This window comes from Callithrix jacchus, chromosome 8 (assembly GCF_049354715.1).
Source record: "Callithrix jacchus isolate 240 chromosome 8, calJac240_pri, whole genome shotgun sequence".
In the NCBI taxonomy this organism is placed as follows: domain Eukaryota; kingdom Metazoa; phylum Chordata; class Mammalia; order Primates; family Cebidae; genus Callithrix; species Callithrix jacchus.
This window is the reverse complement of record NC_133509.1, coordinates 39,725,638-39,741,981: the sequence shown is the minus strand read 5'-3', so window position 1 is coordinate 39,741,981 and position 16,344 is coordinate 39,725,638. Positions and strand designations below refer to the sequence as shown.

Below are 16,344 nucleotides of genomic sequence, written 5' to 3'. Positions count from 1 at the left end.
AGCCACAGGATCTGTGCTAACAGAAATGAAGGACAACCACAAGATTTTTGCCGAAGCAACTGAAAAATGGAGGTACTCGTTTGCTAACATGAGGGAAGACAGTAAAAACCAAGGATGAGGAAGAAATACCAGGGGCCCAGGTCTGGTATGCTAACTTTGGGATGTTATTAGACATCTGAGTGGAGATACTGAATTAAGAAATCTGGAATTCAGATCACAGGTCAGGGCTGAAGATACGAACTCAGGAGCCATCATTAGATAATAGATAATTCTTAAGGAATGAAAAACTTTGGGATGTTATTAGACATCTGAGTGGAGATACTGAATTAAGAAATCTGGAATTCAGATCACAGGTCAGGGCTGAAGATACGAACTCAGGAGCCATCATTAGATAATAGATAATTCTTAAGGAATGAAAAAGAATGAGATTACCCAGGGACTAAGTGAAGCTAGAGAAGCAAGGAACCCAAGGACTGAATCTGGGACACTTCCAACATGAGGAGAAAGAGAAAAACAGGCAAGGGCAACTGAAAATAGGCCGGGGAAGAATTCAAGAGTGCTGTGCTGAAAGGCTGGTGAAAAAGCACCTGAGGAAGGGAAAATCAAGTGTGACAAATGCTGGAGATGGCTGAAAATAAGGACTTAGAATTGGTAAGGGATTTAGCATTATGGAAATCAGTGATGACACCGAGGAGAGTGCTTTCTGGTGGAGGACCAAGCCTGACTGCACAGGGTGAAAGACAGAACGTAAGCAGAGGAATTAAGAGCAATAAGGATGCACACATCTTCTGCGAAGTTTTACATTCAAACAGTACAGTCACATATGGCAATAGCTGAGAAACTGTGTTGTCAGGAGAGGGTTTATTTTCTAAGACTGGAAAAATTCTATCGATGTTTGAATGAACAAATAAAAATGATCTAACAGAAGGGGTACAGTGAAGATGCAAGAGATGGAAGCGATAGAGCAGGAAAAGGGAAAACACCTACTGTCCAAGTGGAAGTGTTAACTTGGGACAGAACACCTACAGAGAGACAATCTGGACCCACAACAGAAATGCACCAAAAAATAAGACGATTAACACTTTCTACAGGCTAAACATACACTGCTTTCCAATGAATGCTTGGTCCTTATCTTTTGTTGCTCTGTTCATTAGCAATTTATACCTAGTAACCACCAAGATCTCCCTTCATGTTTTAATTCAATGGTTCACTGACAGTACAGCATCTAGTATCTAGAAACAAACTATAACCTACATCTTTCCAATCATTTCACAAACAATTCCTATTGAACATAAAACTATGCTACTTAGAAGTTTTGTTTTACAACAAATCCAGTTATTTTTGTTTCTATACCTAATGTCTGAATATGCATTCAACATTTAAAAATACACGAATACAGCCGGGAGCGATGGCTCAAGCCTGCAATCCCAGCACTTTGGAAGGCCAAGGCGGGTGGATCACCTGATCTCAAGAGTTCAAGACCAGCCTGACCAATATGGTGAAACCCTGTCTCTACTAAAATACAAAAAACTAACTGGGCATGCTGGCATGCACCTGTAGTCCCAGCTACTCAGGAGGCTGAGGCAGGAGAATTGCTTGAACCCAGAGACAGAAGTTGCAGTGAGCAGAGTGTGCGCCACTCACTCCAGCCTGGGTGACAGCAAGACTCTGTCTCAAAAAAGAAAATAAAACCAATTACATGAATACTTTTGTATAATCTCCATGCAGCAGTAGCTACTGACCTCATTTCTATGACTTAGAGCATGACCAAATGATCTTTTTTTTTTTGAGACGGAGTCTCTGTCGCAGGCTTGAGTGCAGTGGCACGATCTCAGCTCACTGCAACCGCTCCCTCCTGGGTTCCAGTGTTTTTCCTACCTTAGACTCCCGAATTGCTAGGACTACAGGTGAGTGCCACCACACCCAGCTAATTTTCGTATTTTCAGTAGAGACGGGGTTTCACATGTTGGCCAGGATGGTCTTGATCTCTTAACCTCGTGATCCATCTCCCTTGGCCTCCCAAAGTGCTGGGATTATAGGCATGAGCCACTGCGCCTGATTTTTCACTACAGTCTTGCTCTGTTGCTCAGGCTGAAGTACAGTGGCATGATCACAACTCACTATAGCTTTGACCTGCCAGGCTCAAGCAATCCTCCCACCTGAGCCCCTTGAATATCTGGGACAACAGGTGTTTGCCACCACGCACAGCTACATTTTTGTTTTTCGTCTTTTTTCTTGTAGAGACAGCGTCTCACTACGGTGTCCAGGCTGGTCTTGAATGCCTGAGCTCAAGTAATCCTTTGGTCTCAGCCTCCAAAAGTGCTGGGATTACATGTAAGAGCCACCACACCTGCCTTGTTTTTCTGACTCATTACTATGGTGGCTTTAAAATGTGTCCACTTGGCCAGGCACAGTGGCTCAAGCCTGTAATCCCAGCTCTGTAAGAGGCTGAGGCAGGCAGACCACCTGAGGTCAAGAGTTCGAGAGCAGCCTGGCCAAAAGGGTGAAACTACTAAAAATACAAAAGTTAGTTGGGTGTGGTGGCAGGCGCCTGTAATCCCAGCTACTTGAGAGGCTGAGGCAGGAGAATTGCTTGAACCCGGGAGGCCGAGGTTGCAGTAAGCCGAGATCACACCATTGTACTCCAGCCTGAGCAAAAAGAGTGAGACTCCGTCTCTAAAAAAAAATTATACACACAGTTTACCCTTGTTCATTCGAGAAGGTGAAAAATGAAAAAGGTCCAAAAATTATTTTGATACTCCTCCCTTCAAAGGGTGGAACTAAACTCCGCTCCCATTGAGCATGAAGTGTACTTAATGACTCGATAGTATTTAACTTTTGAGACTTAATCACAAAAAGATATTTTACATTATGGTCAACTGATTTTTAACAAAAGTGTCAAGATATTCAATGGGGAAAGACTCTTTGCAACAAATGTGCTAGGACAAGTCAATGTCCACATGCAAAGTAATGTGTAAAAGTTGTCTGGGCACGGTGGCTCACAACTGTAATCCCAGCACTTTGGAAGGCCAAGGTGGGCAGCGTAACCAACATGGTGAAACCCTGTCTTGACTAAAAATACAAAAATTGGCTGGGAGTGCATGCCTGTAATCACAGCTACTCAAGAGGCTAAGACAGGAGAATCACTTGAACCCAGGAGGTGAAGGCTGCAGGGAGCCGAGATTATGCCACTGTACTCTAGCCTTGGCAACAGAGCAAGACTCCAGCTCAAATAAACAAAATTCTTTCAAAAGACACTGTCAAGAAAGGAAAAGAAAATTCCAAAATAGGAGAAAATACATGTAAATCACAAAGGATTTCTATTCAGAATTATGTAAAGAACTTTTACAACTCAATAATAAAAAGACAACCCAATTAAAAAATGGGCACTGGATCTGGATAGACATTCAGCATCATTAGGTATGCAAACCAAAACCACAATGGGGCTTGGTGCAATGGCTCCCACCTGTAATCCCAGCATTTTGGGAGGCCAAGGCAGGCAGATCACTTGCAGTTAGGAGTTCTAGACCAGCCTGGCCAACATGGTAAAACCCTGACTCTACTGAAAAAACAAAAACCAGCTGGGCGTGGTGGCACCTGACTTTGTAATCCCAGCTACTAGGAAGGCTGAGGCAGGAGAACTGCTTGAACCCAAGAGGCAGCAGTTGCAGTGAGCAGAGATCATGCCATTGCATTCCAGCCTGGGCAACAAAGCAAGCCTTTGTCTCAACAAAACAAAACCACAATGAGACACTACTTCATACCCGGTAGGATGGCTGTACTCAAAAAGACAAAATTTAACTCTCATACATTGCTGGCGGGAATGTAAAATGGTACAGCTGTGCTGGAAAACTGTTCTTCAAAGATTTACCACGCGACTCAGCAATTCCAATCCTAGGTACATATACCCAAGAGAACTGAAAACATGTTCACACAAAAACTTGCACACAAATATTCACAGCAGCATTATTCATAATTAAGAAAAAGTAGAAACCCACATGTCCATCAACTGATGAATGGATAAACAACACATGGTATATTAATATAGCAGAATACTATTTGCCCATAAAAAGGAAAAAATTACTAACATATGCCACAACATGGGTGAACCTACAAAATACTGCTACATGAAAGAAGCCTGTCACAAAGTCCAAATGTTATATGAAACATTCAGAGCAGGCAAATCCGCAGAGACATAAAGTAGATTAGTGGTTGTCAGGAGCTGGGGAAAAGGGGAAATGAGAAGTGTCTGCTAATGGTTGCAGGATCTTTTAGGAGCAAAGACAGTGTTCCAAAATTAGACTCTGGTGATGGTTACACAACTCTGTAAATACACTAAAAAATATAACTGTATACTTTAAAAAGATTTACTGGCTTTCTCCTTGCTTTCTTTTGAATCATTAGTTCTAGAGGAAGTCAGCTGCCATATTATGAAGACACTCAAGCAATCCTATGGAGAAGCTCACATGGTGAGGAACCGAAGCCTCTTGGTAACTGTCATGTAAGTAAGCTATCTAGAAGTGGATCCTCCTGCCTTGGTCAAACCTTCAGGTAACTGCTGCCCTTAACAACAACTTGACTGAGAAAACCTGAGCTAAAACTAAACCACTCCCACATTTTGACAAGCAGAAACTGTTAAGACAATAATAAATGTTTGTTGTTTAAGCTACTAAGTTTTGGAGTAATTTGTCACACCACAACAAATAATACGGAATTATTTGTATATGCTGGAAGGCACTTGATATCAGCAACAAAACCTCCAATCACAGTATTGTTCTTAAGCAAAAAAAAAAAAAAAAAAAAAAAAAATCCATTTAATCATTTAGCTTCCAGGAATCCCTCATATTTTTTCATAGTGATTGAATTTCAATTTAGAAAACTATCACACATCTTAGGAAAAAAAAAATTTCTTTATTTTTTTTCTTGAGACAGAGTCTTGCTCTGTTGCCCAGGCTGGAGTGCAGGGGTGTGATCTCGGCTCACTGCAAACTCAGCTTCCCGGATTCAAGAGATTTTCCTGCCTCAGCCTCCCAAGTAGCTGGGATTACAGGCACACGCCACCAAGCCTGGCTAATTTTTGTATTTTTAGTAGAGATGGACCTTCACTATGTTGGCCAGGCTGGTCTTGAACTCCTGACCTTGTGATCCGCCCACCTTGGCCTCCCAAAGTGCTGGGATTACAGGCATGAGCCACCACGCCAAGCAATTTTTTTTTTTAAAACAGTGTCATTCTCTGTTGCTCAGGCTGACTGCAATGGTGTGATCCTGGCTCACTGCAGCCTCAGACTCCCCAGTAGCTGGGATAAAGGCGTTAGCCACCACGCCCAGCTAATTTTATTTTTAGTAGAGATGAGGTTTTACTATGTTGGCCAGGCTGGTCTTGAACTCCTGACCTCCAGTGATCCACCCACCTCAGCCTCCCAAAAGTGCTGGGATGTATGAGCCACCACATGCACCCAAGCCAGAAATTTTACATAAATATAAAAAAAAAATTATAAAGGACTGGTCAATGTTATATAAACTAAGTACTGGCATTAATATACTTAAAAGACATTTATGCATGCTGTCCTTTCTTAACCAGTGCTCTCCTATGTACACTAATCTTTCGTATGTAAATAGACCCTGGCCTATTCCTCTCCTTCTGCTCTTGCCACAGTCCAGGAGTTGGCGGGGGAGGGCCACTCTAAAAATTGTTATAGTGGGGAAAAAAGTAGTGTCAAGGCCAGGCGCAGTGGCTCACCCCTGTAATCCCAGTACTTTGGGAGGCCAAGGCAGGCAGATCATGAGGTTAGGAGTTCAAGACCAACTTGGCCATCATGGTGAAACCCCATCTCTACTAAAAATACAGAAAATTAGCCAGGCATGCCAGTGCACACCTGTAATCCCAGCTACTCAGGAGGCTGGGGCAGAAGAACTGCTTGATCCTGAGAGACGGAGGTTGCAGTGAGCCGGGATCTTGCCACTGCACTCCAGCCAAGGCAACAGAGCGAGACTCCATCTCAAAACAAAATAAAACAAAAAAATAATGTCAAAAGACAGAAAAAGGCCTAAATCACTACCACATCACTTCCCCAACTAAAAAAATTTTCAGAACCCTTTTTTTTTTTTTTTTACTTTTCCAAATGGAAAGTCCTCTACCTACTTTCTAAAATACTTTCTAGTATTCGGACCCCATCTTAACTAGTCATAAATATGTTTATTGTTATTTGACAACGTGCATGAATCTCAGATTCATGAATGCCCTAGGCTTATGCTTTTATTTATATGGGTACCCTTAAATAACACATTTTCTCTCTTCCCCAGTTAAAATTCCTCGCTATTTCTAAATAGTGAAAAATCTTTTGGACTCCATAATACCTTCCATTCTAGCAATCACTGATGCATAGCTTCTCTAAGTTTATAGCTCTAGTCTATATTAAATAATTTTATACAGACACATGCTTTGCTTTATGACAAGACATTTTTCATGGATGATTTATCTCATCTTGACAAAGTTCTCTCTCACATACTTCTTTACACTTCTAAATAGCACCAAACTTAAAAAATTACTTGTTTATTTATAGAGGGAGGGGACCAAGAAACATTTGTTGGATTTTCAACAATAGCTTAAAATTTTCACCAGGAAGTGACCACACTGACAGAATTATGCAACTCAAATATCAACACAAATTACCAACAAGTATTATGGGTCCACAACATATGAAATTATATCTGAACACTAGAGTTCTGATAATTTATCAAGTGACCAATTTAGCAAATATGTGAATAAGTTTTCTCAATTTTTTAAATAAAAACACCAATTTATCTGTTCATTTTAGTATTCTAGATCACAACAAATTATTTTAAATCTTATGTGGATCTTGCTTCAGAGATAAATGCAAAATTATTTCTCTTTGGGATAACTTTTTTCCCCACAAAATACTAACCTGCAAAAAGGGTTTTACCAGTCAGCATTTCAGCAAAGATGCAGCCTGCTGCCCACATGTCAATGGCTTTCGTGTAATTATTAGGAGAAAGTAAAAGACGTGGAGATCTGTACCATTTAGTAACCAATCCTTCAGAAAGATGACCCTACAAAAGAAACAAACATAACATACATACCTTTTTTTTACTTTACCTAAAGAATAGCACTTAAAACTTTAACCCTAGCATTTTGGAAAGCTGAGGTGGGTGGATTGCTTGAGACCTGGAGTTTGAGACCAGCCTGGGCAACATGGGGAAACCTATCTCTACTAAAAATACAAAAATTAGCCTGGCATGGTAGTGCATGCCTAGCATCCCAGCTACTTGTCCGGATGAGGTGGGAGGATCACTTAAGCACAAAACACAGAGGCTGCAGTGAGCCGATATCATGCCACTCCGTGCCAGCATGAGTGACAGAGCAAGACCCTGTCTAAAAAAAAATGTATATTTTTATATATTATATATAATTTTTATGTATTATATATAATATATAATATAAACTTTTATGTATTATATATAATATATAAATATATATATATATATATATAACTCTAGTTATAGTGTTAACTCTAGGCCACACATTTTTCAGAAGATAAGCTGGTTTGCAAAGTCTTGAGATAATCAAGGAGCACGTATGCTTCAAGTCAGAGCAGTAGGGAAGAACATCAGAGGAACTACTTATAAACCAATGTCAACCTCCCTACTGACAACCCAGGGGGCTTGGCTCTACTATAAATCCTATTCATAAGCAATTTATCCTACTTTACAATTACAAAGCACTTTATAAAACCTTATACATATACTGCGTTTTTTCATCCTCAAAACTACCCTAAGAGATTGTGATGGTAGGTATTAACTCCATTTTATAGGTGTGATGACACAGAGATTAAAGGATCTGTTTCAGGTCATATAGCTAGTTCGATGTAGGAATGGAGTCAATTTTAGACAGCATAAGTCTTACTTCACTGCTTTATCCACCAGACTTCACTGTGGATAGAGTGAATACACAAAAAAGACATGGTCACTTTAATACTCATCTTTTTTTTCTCTAGGAAAAAAAAAGTGTCTGTGTTGCCCAGGTTGGTCTCCCTCCGGCCCCAGCCTCCCAAAGCACTGAGGTTACAGGCATGAGCTGGTTACAGGTATGAGCCACTGTGCTCTCAGCCTAGTACTCATTTTCTATATTAAAACTTTTTTTTTTTTTTGAGATGGAGTTTCGCTCTTGTTACCCAGGCTGGAGTGCAATGGCGCGATCTCGGCTCACCACAACCTCCGCCTCCTGGGGTTCAGGCAATTCTCCTGCCTCAGCCTCCTGAGTAGCTGGGATTACAGGCACGCGCCACCGTGCCCAGCTAATTTTTTTTGTATTTTTAGTAGAGACGGGGTTTCACCATGTTGACCAGGATGGTCTCGATCTCTTGACCTCGTGATCCACCCGCCTCGGCCTCCCAAAGTGCTGGGATTACAGGCGTGAGCCACCGCGCCCGGCCCCCATTAAAACTTTTTTAAGTAAAAATATCTTAATGTGGGTGGGGCATGGTCGCTCATGTCTATAATCCCAGCACTTCAGTGGGCAGAGGTGGGTGAATCACCTGAGGTCAGGAGTTTGAGACCAGCCTGACCAACATGGTGAAACCCCATCTCTACTAAACAAACAATGATTACTGGGTGTGGTGGCGGGCACCTGTAATCCCAGCTACTCAGGAGGCTGACGGAGGAGAATTGCTTGAACCCAGGAGGCAGAGGTTGCAGTGAGCCAAGATCACACTATTGTACTCCAGTCTTGTCAACAAGACTGCTCCTTATCTCAAAAAAAGAAAAAAAAAACTTAATGTGAAACAACATGTAAGAAGATTTGCTTTAGGCATGTATTGTGGAAAGCCAACAAAGCAGGGCTCCCAGGGGTTCTTTACAACCAAAACAACTCCACTTTTTTATTTTAAACATCGGAGTTCCACATAAGATTTCATTTCAAAACGAAAAGACCAAGGTTCAGCTTGAAAAACACTATCAAATTCTTGTATGAAGGCAATTTGCTCTCTAAGAGGAAGTCGCTATGAATCTTGTTGGCTATACTTACTGCAATTGTTCATGTGAATTTAGATTTCAAACTAAACATGGTTTAAACAAAGCAGAACTGAAGAGTACAGGCTCAATCAAAGGGACAAAAGAAGACAGAAGCTGGGTGTGCTGACATGTACCTTTAGCCTCAGCTATTCAGGAGGCTGAGGCCAGAGGATCGTTTGAGCCCAGGAATTTGAGGACAACCTGAGCAACACAGCAAGATCTTGTCTCTAAAAAAATTAGAAAAAAGGGCTGGGTACGGTGGCTCATGCCTGTAATCCCAGCACTTTGGGAGGCTGAAGTCAGGAGTTTCCAACATGGAGAAACCCCATCTCTACTAAAAATACAAAAAAATTAGCTGGGCCTGGTGGCACACGCCTGTAGTCCCAGCTCTTGGGAGACCAAGGCAGGAGATTTGCTTGAACCCAGGAGGCGGAGATTGCAATGAGCCGAGATCGCCACTGCATTACAGCCTTGGTGACGGTGCGAGACTCTGTCTCAAAAAAAAAAAAAAAATCAGAAAAAAGGCTGTGCATGGTTGCTCACACATGTAATCCTAGCATTTTGGAGGGCTGAGACAGGCAGATAGTTGGAGCCTAGGAGTTCAAGAGCAGCCTGGCCAACATGGTGAAGCCCCATCTCTACTAAAAACACAAAGAAAATTAGCTGGGCATGACTGCACATACCAATAATCCCAGCTACTTGGGAGGCTGAGGTACTGAGTCACTGCTTGAACCCAGGTGATGAAGGTTGCAGTCAGCCGAGACGGCACCACTGCAAACCAGCCTTCGAGACAGAGCAAGACTCTGTCTCGAAAACAAAACAAACAAAAGACCTAAAAGTCAAAGTAGTATCCCCTCTTACACTTCTGTCCCAAAGAGAGATTACAATTCTGTCCCAAAGAGAGAAGAGTATATTCCACTTTTAAATAACTAAGAGAGAATTTCATTTATAATAAATAACCACATACTTTAGAACTTCATTATAATAACCATCTATTCTTAGAAATTAGTATTTAATTATCCCCCTCCGCCTTCATTTCAAACAGACTGTGAAGGAAAGTAGATCTGCATCAGAAAAAAAGGCACTATGTAAAGTTTAGTAAGATTAAACACTGTGCCACAACCTACAAAGAAAATACAAGTACCTATTCCTGATGACGTGTATCAGTTTAAAGATCTGTCTCAGCTGGCTTTCTACATACCTTATGAGAATAATGAGGATCCATGATCCGTGCAAGACCAAAGTCACCTATCTTCAGCACCAAGTCTTCAGTATTAATGAAAAGATTAGCTGGTTTGAGATCTCTGTGCAGTACATTTGCAGAGTGAATATACTTGAGCCCCCGTAGCAGCTGATACATGAAAAGTCTGGCATGCTCTTCCAGTAAAGGGCCCTGCTCCAGCACATTAGCCAAGTCTGTCTCCATGTACTCCTGAACAATGTAAACACTGTTCAGCTCCGTAAGAGAGCCCACATCGTCTGTTAACTGGCTTCCACTGGGACCAAGAATTTCAAACACTTTCACAATGTTATCATGATCAAGTCTTCTAATAATTTTGATTTCACGTAGAGCATGTTTGACACTCTGGGGATCGGTAAGGACAATTTTCTTGATGGCTACTCTTTTGTCACAGTCATTGTCTACAGCAGAAAAAACCAAGCCATTGCCTCCACAACCCAACGGTTTTAAGTCCATATACCTAGAACCCAGATCAAAACCATGAATGTTCATGAGACTTTCAAATTTCTCTGCCATTTTGAAACCCTTACTATTGCCTTTTCCTTTCAAATTGTTGAACTTATGTAAACAAGGAAGAAAACTGGCATCAAAAGGAAAGATCTTTCAAAAAGGGAGAAGAAAAATAATTATGCTTCCACAGCAAGATGGTTTCTTGATGTTCATTGCATATGCCAAACAGGCCTGTTGAGGTCCCCTTAGATTTAAAGCTCAAAAAGCTCTACTCATATTGAGAATTAAAAAGATTGCAGTACTCATAGTTCAAGAAAGGGGCAGCAACTCTGCAGACATTTAAAGAAAACACTCAAGAAACTCAAACGGAATGAAATGACATACTATGCACTCAGATTACTGTGCTAAACGATTTAACATTTAACAAAAATGTGAATAAATATGCACACAACAGGCTTCTATGAACATTCTCCTCACAGTGCAGATACATTCAGTGTTGGACTGGTCCTGAGCAGCATCGTTCTAAGGTGCTGGTAAGCACTATTTCCGTTTTGCTTCTTTTCTTCCTTTGTTGCTATATATTTCAACAGGAAGCCCTGGTGGCTGTTGGTTAACAGATGTCTTTTGTTAGTGATCAGGTGGCTCCAGCTCACCACAATCACAATCAAAGCTACCGTCCATCTTACTCTGATACAACCTGGGGAGTAAGAAAAAGAAGGAAAAGTCACCACTGCAGAAAATACGCTTTTCTTCAAATTTGTAATATGACACAAACTGGACATTTAGCAATAAACTGCTCCTGGAACATTAAACTTAATTATGGTCATTAAGTGACAAATTACCCTTAATCAAAAATAGCTTGCAAAAATGTTGTGAGCAATTCACACATACTGGCTGGGGCTCCAGATTTCACTACACTAGATTCTTGATAACAGTTAGACTCATTAGGTTGTGCCATTTCTGAAATGCCAACAAGTATGGGAAGATTCACAGTATTTTTATAGAACCTGAGTTTATGAGGGGTAAAACATTAGTGACATCCATCTAAAAGAACTGATAACAAGTCTGCAATGTCTGAGTTTAAGAGTATGTTTACTTATTAACTATGCCTATCAATAGCCAATGAACAAACATCTAACAGCACAAATAAGATAAATATGCAAATAATGCTCTTCAGTTTATAAGAGTAAACTTGAACAATGAATACATCTATGAAAAAGCACTTAATGGGATTGATAGGAAACCTTAAGAAAACATTTCAGATTGAAAAAACATGCTTAGAGTCTGTTAATGTCAAGTCTGAGGAGTGTGAGAAAACAAACTTTCATACAATATTGGTTGGAGTTTAGTAAAAAAAAACTTCAGGGCCATTTGGCATGAACATATAAATGAATAAATAGCATACTCTATGTCTTGGCCATTTTTCCTCACAGTAAACTCCCTAGAGAAATGCTCATTTTTTGGTAAAGAAAAAATTAGTAACAACCTAAAATTCGTAAAATAGGAGAACAGATAAGTAGTTATATGCATGTAAAATAGTTTTTTTGCTAAGTATATACGTATACTGCAAAAGTAAAACAAATATGAAAAAAATGAGACTGACAAATACCAAGGTCATAAGATTACCTGGAAGTTATTAAGGAAAGAAACCAGAATAATTTCTCTGCATTTTAATGTGTTATTTATTTTTAAATAACAAGCATGGCAGATTACTAGAATCTTATAGAGCTGGGTCGTATGTATATGAAGGTTCGTTATATTGATCTCTATACGTTTAAAATATTTCATGCTTTTAAAAATATCCAATAGAAGGGCAGGAAAAAATAGTCTCAACTCCAGCAGACGGTTCCCTAGCCCGCCTGAAAAAAACAAACAAACAAATGCAACTTGGTTCTTTCAATTTCTTAATGGCTTAATCCTTGAATCTGCAGACTACCCAGAGTACCAGATATGAGGCACTATGGAAAATAAGGTGGTAATAAGGTGGTCAGAATTCCTGACAAATAAGACCAGACAATATTTTAAGCAGAAAGAATAACCTAAAGCCAATTTATTCATTTAATTGAATATATAAAAATTATTGAGCAACTATTATATGCTAGGCAGGAGCAAAGGTGATATGAGCAAAAGGATTCTGGCCCTCAGTAAACTCAACTCATCGCTCAATAGGAGAAAGACAGCTTTAATAAAAACTGATAATGGCCAGGTGCGGTGGCTCACGCCTGTAATCCCAGCACTTTGGGAGGCTGAGGAAGGTGGATTACCTGAGCTCAGGAATTTGAGACCAGCCTGGGCAACACCGTGAAACCCTGTCTCTACTAAAATACAAAAAACAGCTGGGCGTGGCGGTGTGCGACTGTAGTCCCAGCTACTCAGGAGGCAGAGGCAGGAGAATCGCTTGAACCTGGGAGACGGAAGCTGCGGTGAGCCGAGATCATACCACTGCACTCCAGCCTGGGTTACAAAGTGAGACTCCGTCTCCAAAATAAATAAATAAAACTGATAATTGATTATCTCGCAGTTCTTTTAATAAATAAGAACAAGTTTTGTATCTGCTTAATATTATGAAGGACACTAACAGTATAACAGATTTCTTTTACTGTAACAGAGATGGCTTCTCCTGTCCATCTGCAAGTTTTTCTCTGCTTCTTAGAAATCAGCCCTCCTAGCCCGCCAAAAAAAAGTCCCCTAAAAATTGTTGCTTACCAGTCTATTTGTAATAAAAAACTTAAAAGTTGAAGTCTGTGAATAAACTTTTGAATTAAAAAATATTTCAAACAACTTAAGTTCAACATATCATTTGCCATTATCTAACTGAGCCATTAGTCTCTCTTTGGTCTTTAGCCAGTGGATTTTCAATGTTGTTATATGATCTAGGCTCATGTGACTGTGAGAATAAGTAATAAAAATAAGTTTCTGTATTGCTAAAAAACTTTCAGATTTTTACAAAGGGCTTTAATACTGCATGTGTCCCTCCCACCAAGTTTTTTCTGTTCTCTGTACACATCTTGATTCCTTCTGCTCCCCACCAAATATCCTAGGAAAACCAGTTTTGTTTTGTTTTTGAGACAGGGTATTGCTCTGTCACCCAGGCTGGAGTGTAGTGGCATGATCACCGCTCACTGCAACCTCTACCTCCTGAGCTCAAGAGGTCCACCCACCTCAGCGACCCCCTCCAGGTAACGGGACTACAGGCAGGAGCCACCACACCCAGCTAATTTTTGTATTTTTTGTAGAGATGGGGTTTCAACATGTTTCCCAGGCTGGTCAAGAAAACCAGTATTTCTTAAAGGTTCCACTATTTCCAAAATGTTACATCTGTAGTCTCTACCTGAAAAAGAATGTTTGTTCATGCCTACTTTCTTGCCTTAATGAAAACAATTCCTTAAAGCTTAGTCATGCTTTACATTTCTGATAAATGTACACTGTAGTCAGTTCCATAGACAAATGAAATAAGAACATTAAGATCTCCAAGTTCTCCCTCAAACTTCTAGTTCACTAATACAGCAATCTAGTCAAGCACAAATACACCACTGCTATATGACCGAACAGTACTAAAGGAGGAGTTGCAGCCAGATTAGGGAAGCCATAAAAATGAGAAATCCTTACTCAAGACCTCCATCCATATCTGCCCTCTTAAATTTTACCAAGACCAAGAAGCATCACAAACTAGAAACTTGAAGCGTCACAAACTAGAAACTTTTTTTTTTTTGCATTTGAAACATTTATTTCAGGAAATACATTTTCAACATTTTGTAGTTTATATAAAAAGAGACAAATTTCTTGGGAGGCACGTAGCAAAAGGCCGTTGAGGATCAGAGCCTGATGAACAATTTTCAAAGTCTGGTTACAGAGAAGGAAAGTGAAGCATCTCAAGGCTGGGATGCTGCTGCCCACCCCCCACCCCACCCTGCCACCAAGGATGAGAGTGCCTCTTCAGAATCCTCAGTGACCGATCAGCACTTCATGAGGTAGAGGAAGTAAAAACTGACACTAGGAAAGGTAGGAGCTTTGTCTACACTGAACTGCAGAGTCACCACTATGGACTCAGATGATGAAAACTATACATTCTAACAAGAGAAGGTAGTATTTATAAACCAAACTGTAATTCCACTAGACAATGAGGATTATACCAATTAAACATCTGGGGGGAAAAAGATTTATAATATTAGTGCTTGCTCAGCGATTCTGCCTCGTTGCTCTGTGAGCAATAGTCCTCAGAATCCTTCAGTATTCATTAGACCAAATTCTGATGGACCGCCTTTTAAATCAGCTAGGATCTTGGAAAGTAGACCCACTTTAATTTGTAAGTTGGGAGTAATGTTGTATACCTCTGCATCACAGAGTGAATCCAAAAAATGTGTACAATTTAGTCATGTTCCATTATTTGATAAGTATCTGTGTCAATCTCCTGGCCCTGGGGAGTAAAGAGAGACTTGGGGCTCTGCCCTCATGGAGTTCATTGTGTGACTAGAGACAAACAATTTTTTAAAAATGAAAAGAAAACAAGGAAATGAAGAACACATGGTACCGAGGAATGCTACAAGATGCTACTGAGAGTCTAGACACGGGGGTGTGGCCTAACTAGAAAGTCAGGAGGTATGCTCTCATGCTCCCCTAGTGAACCTAGAGAGAAACTGTTCCCTCCTTATCACACCTTGACTCTTAGGGCAGTTATATTCCAAATGCTGATTTCCCTCCAACTATCTCCCAACTTTTATGTCAATCATGGAGCTCCTTGGCCTCACTGAACATACATAAAACTCAACTGGACCAGCAGATGGTCACTGCATCCTCTATCCACATCAGTGGTGCCACTATATCCATCATCTTTCATGTTTAATTTCATAAAGGCAAAGTTTAAAGCTTAGACCCAGGAAAAAACTGGGGCTCTGTATTCTTTTTACACGATCCACACACTCCAAGGGAGTAAAAAAGAAGATAACATAAAGGGATCCTTTTCACTGTCTTTCCAATTTCTCTGCTTCCAAATAAATGCTACCCTTTCCTACTAAGCAGGGCTGATTCTGGGTTGTTTGGAGAGGGATCACTAAGTTTGATTAGCTGGTTCAATATTGTTTTGTTTTTAACAATTTGGGTGAATAAAATGAAGTACAGAGAACAATTTATAAGAATAAAGGTGGCTTTTTATCTTTGGCTTTCTTTCAGTGATTTACCATGCCATGGAATTAAAAGCTCTCTGTAATCAGGCTGGATACCAGCTTCTTAAGTTTATAAGGCAGCTCCCTGAAACTGCATTAGCCACAGGTGTCTGCTCAGGCACTGCTCTCTTCTCTAAATTACCTCCTGCTCTGTCACCTGGTCTACCCCCACACCAAGAGCAATGCTGGTACTGGGAGTCAAGCCTAAGTGTATAAAGTAATGAAATGCAAACAAAACACATAAAATAACTTTACTCTGTTCCATCTCAACATTCTATAGAAACTGAATTTTCTTTTTTCTTATCAAGGAGAAACCTGGCCTACCTATGTCAAAAAAGGAAGTCTAGGTGTGCAAAGAAAGTCTGAAGTCAGGGCCATATACATAAAGGTTATTTTTCTGGTTTTCTCCTCAACCTTCTGCTCTGCTGCTTCTCAGGATAAATGCTGACATGGGTCATCTGG

General features: G+C 40.3%; 1 protein-coding gene across 2 annotated transcripts in view; it reads right to left on the bottom strand.

Annotated features, from left to right (window-relative positions):
- The window catches only part of MAPK6 (mitogen-activated protein kinase 6), a 42,874-nt gene that overhangs the window by 8,089 nt on the left and 18,441 nt on the right, over window positions 1-16,344 (bottom strand). For both annotated transcript variants that reach the window (XM_035259669.3, XM_035259667.3), the window contains exons 2-3: window positions 10,232-11,417; window positions 6,927-7,071 (exon numbers count right to left, since the gene is read on the bottom strand). In XM_035259669.3, the coding sequence (XP_035115560.1) occupies window positions 6,927-7,071; window positions 10,232-10,786 (700 nt within the window). In that variant the 5' untranslated portion in view covers window positions 10,787-11,417. The remainder of the gene's footprint in view (window positions 1-6,926; window positions 7,072-10,231; window positions 11,418-16,344) is intronic.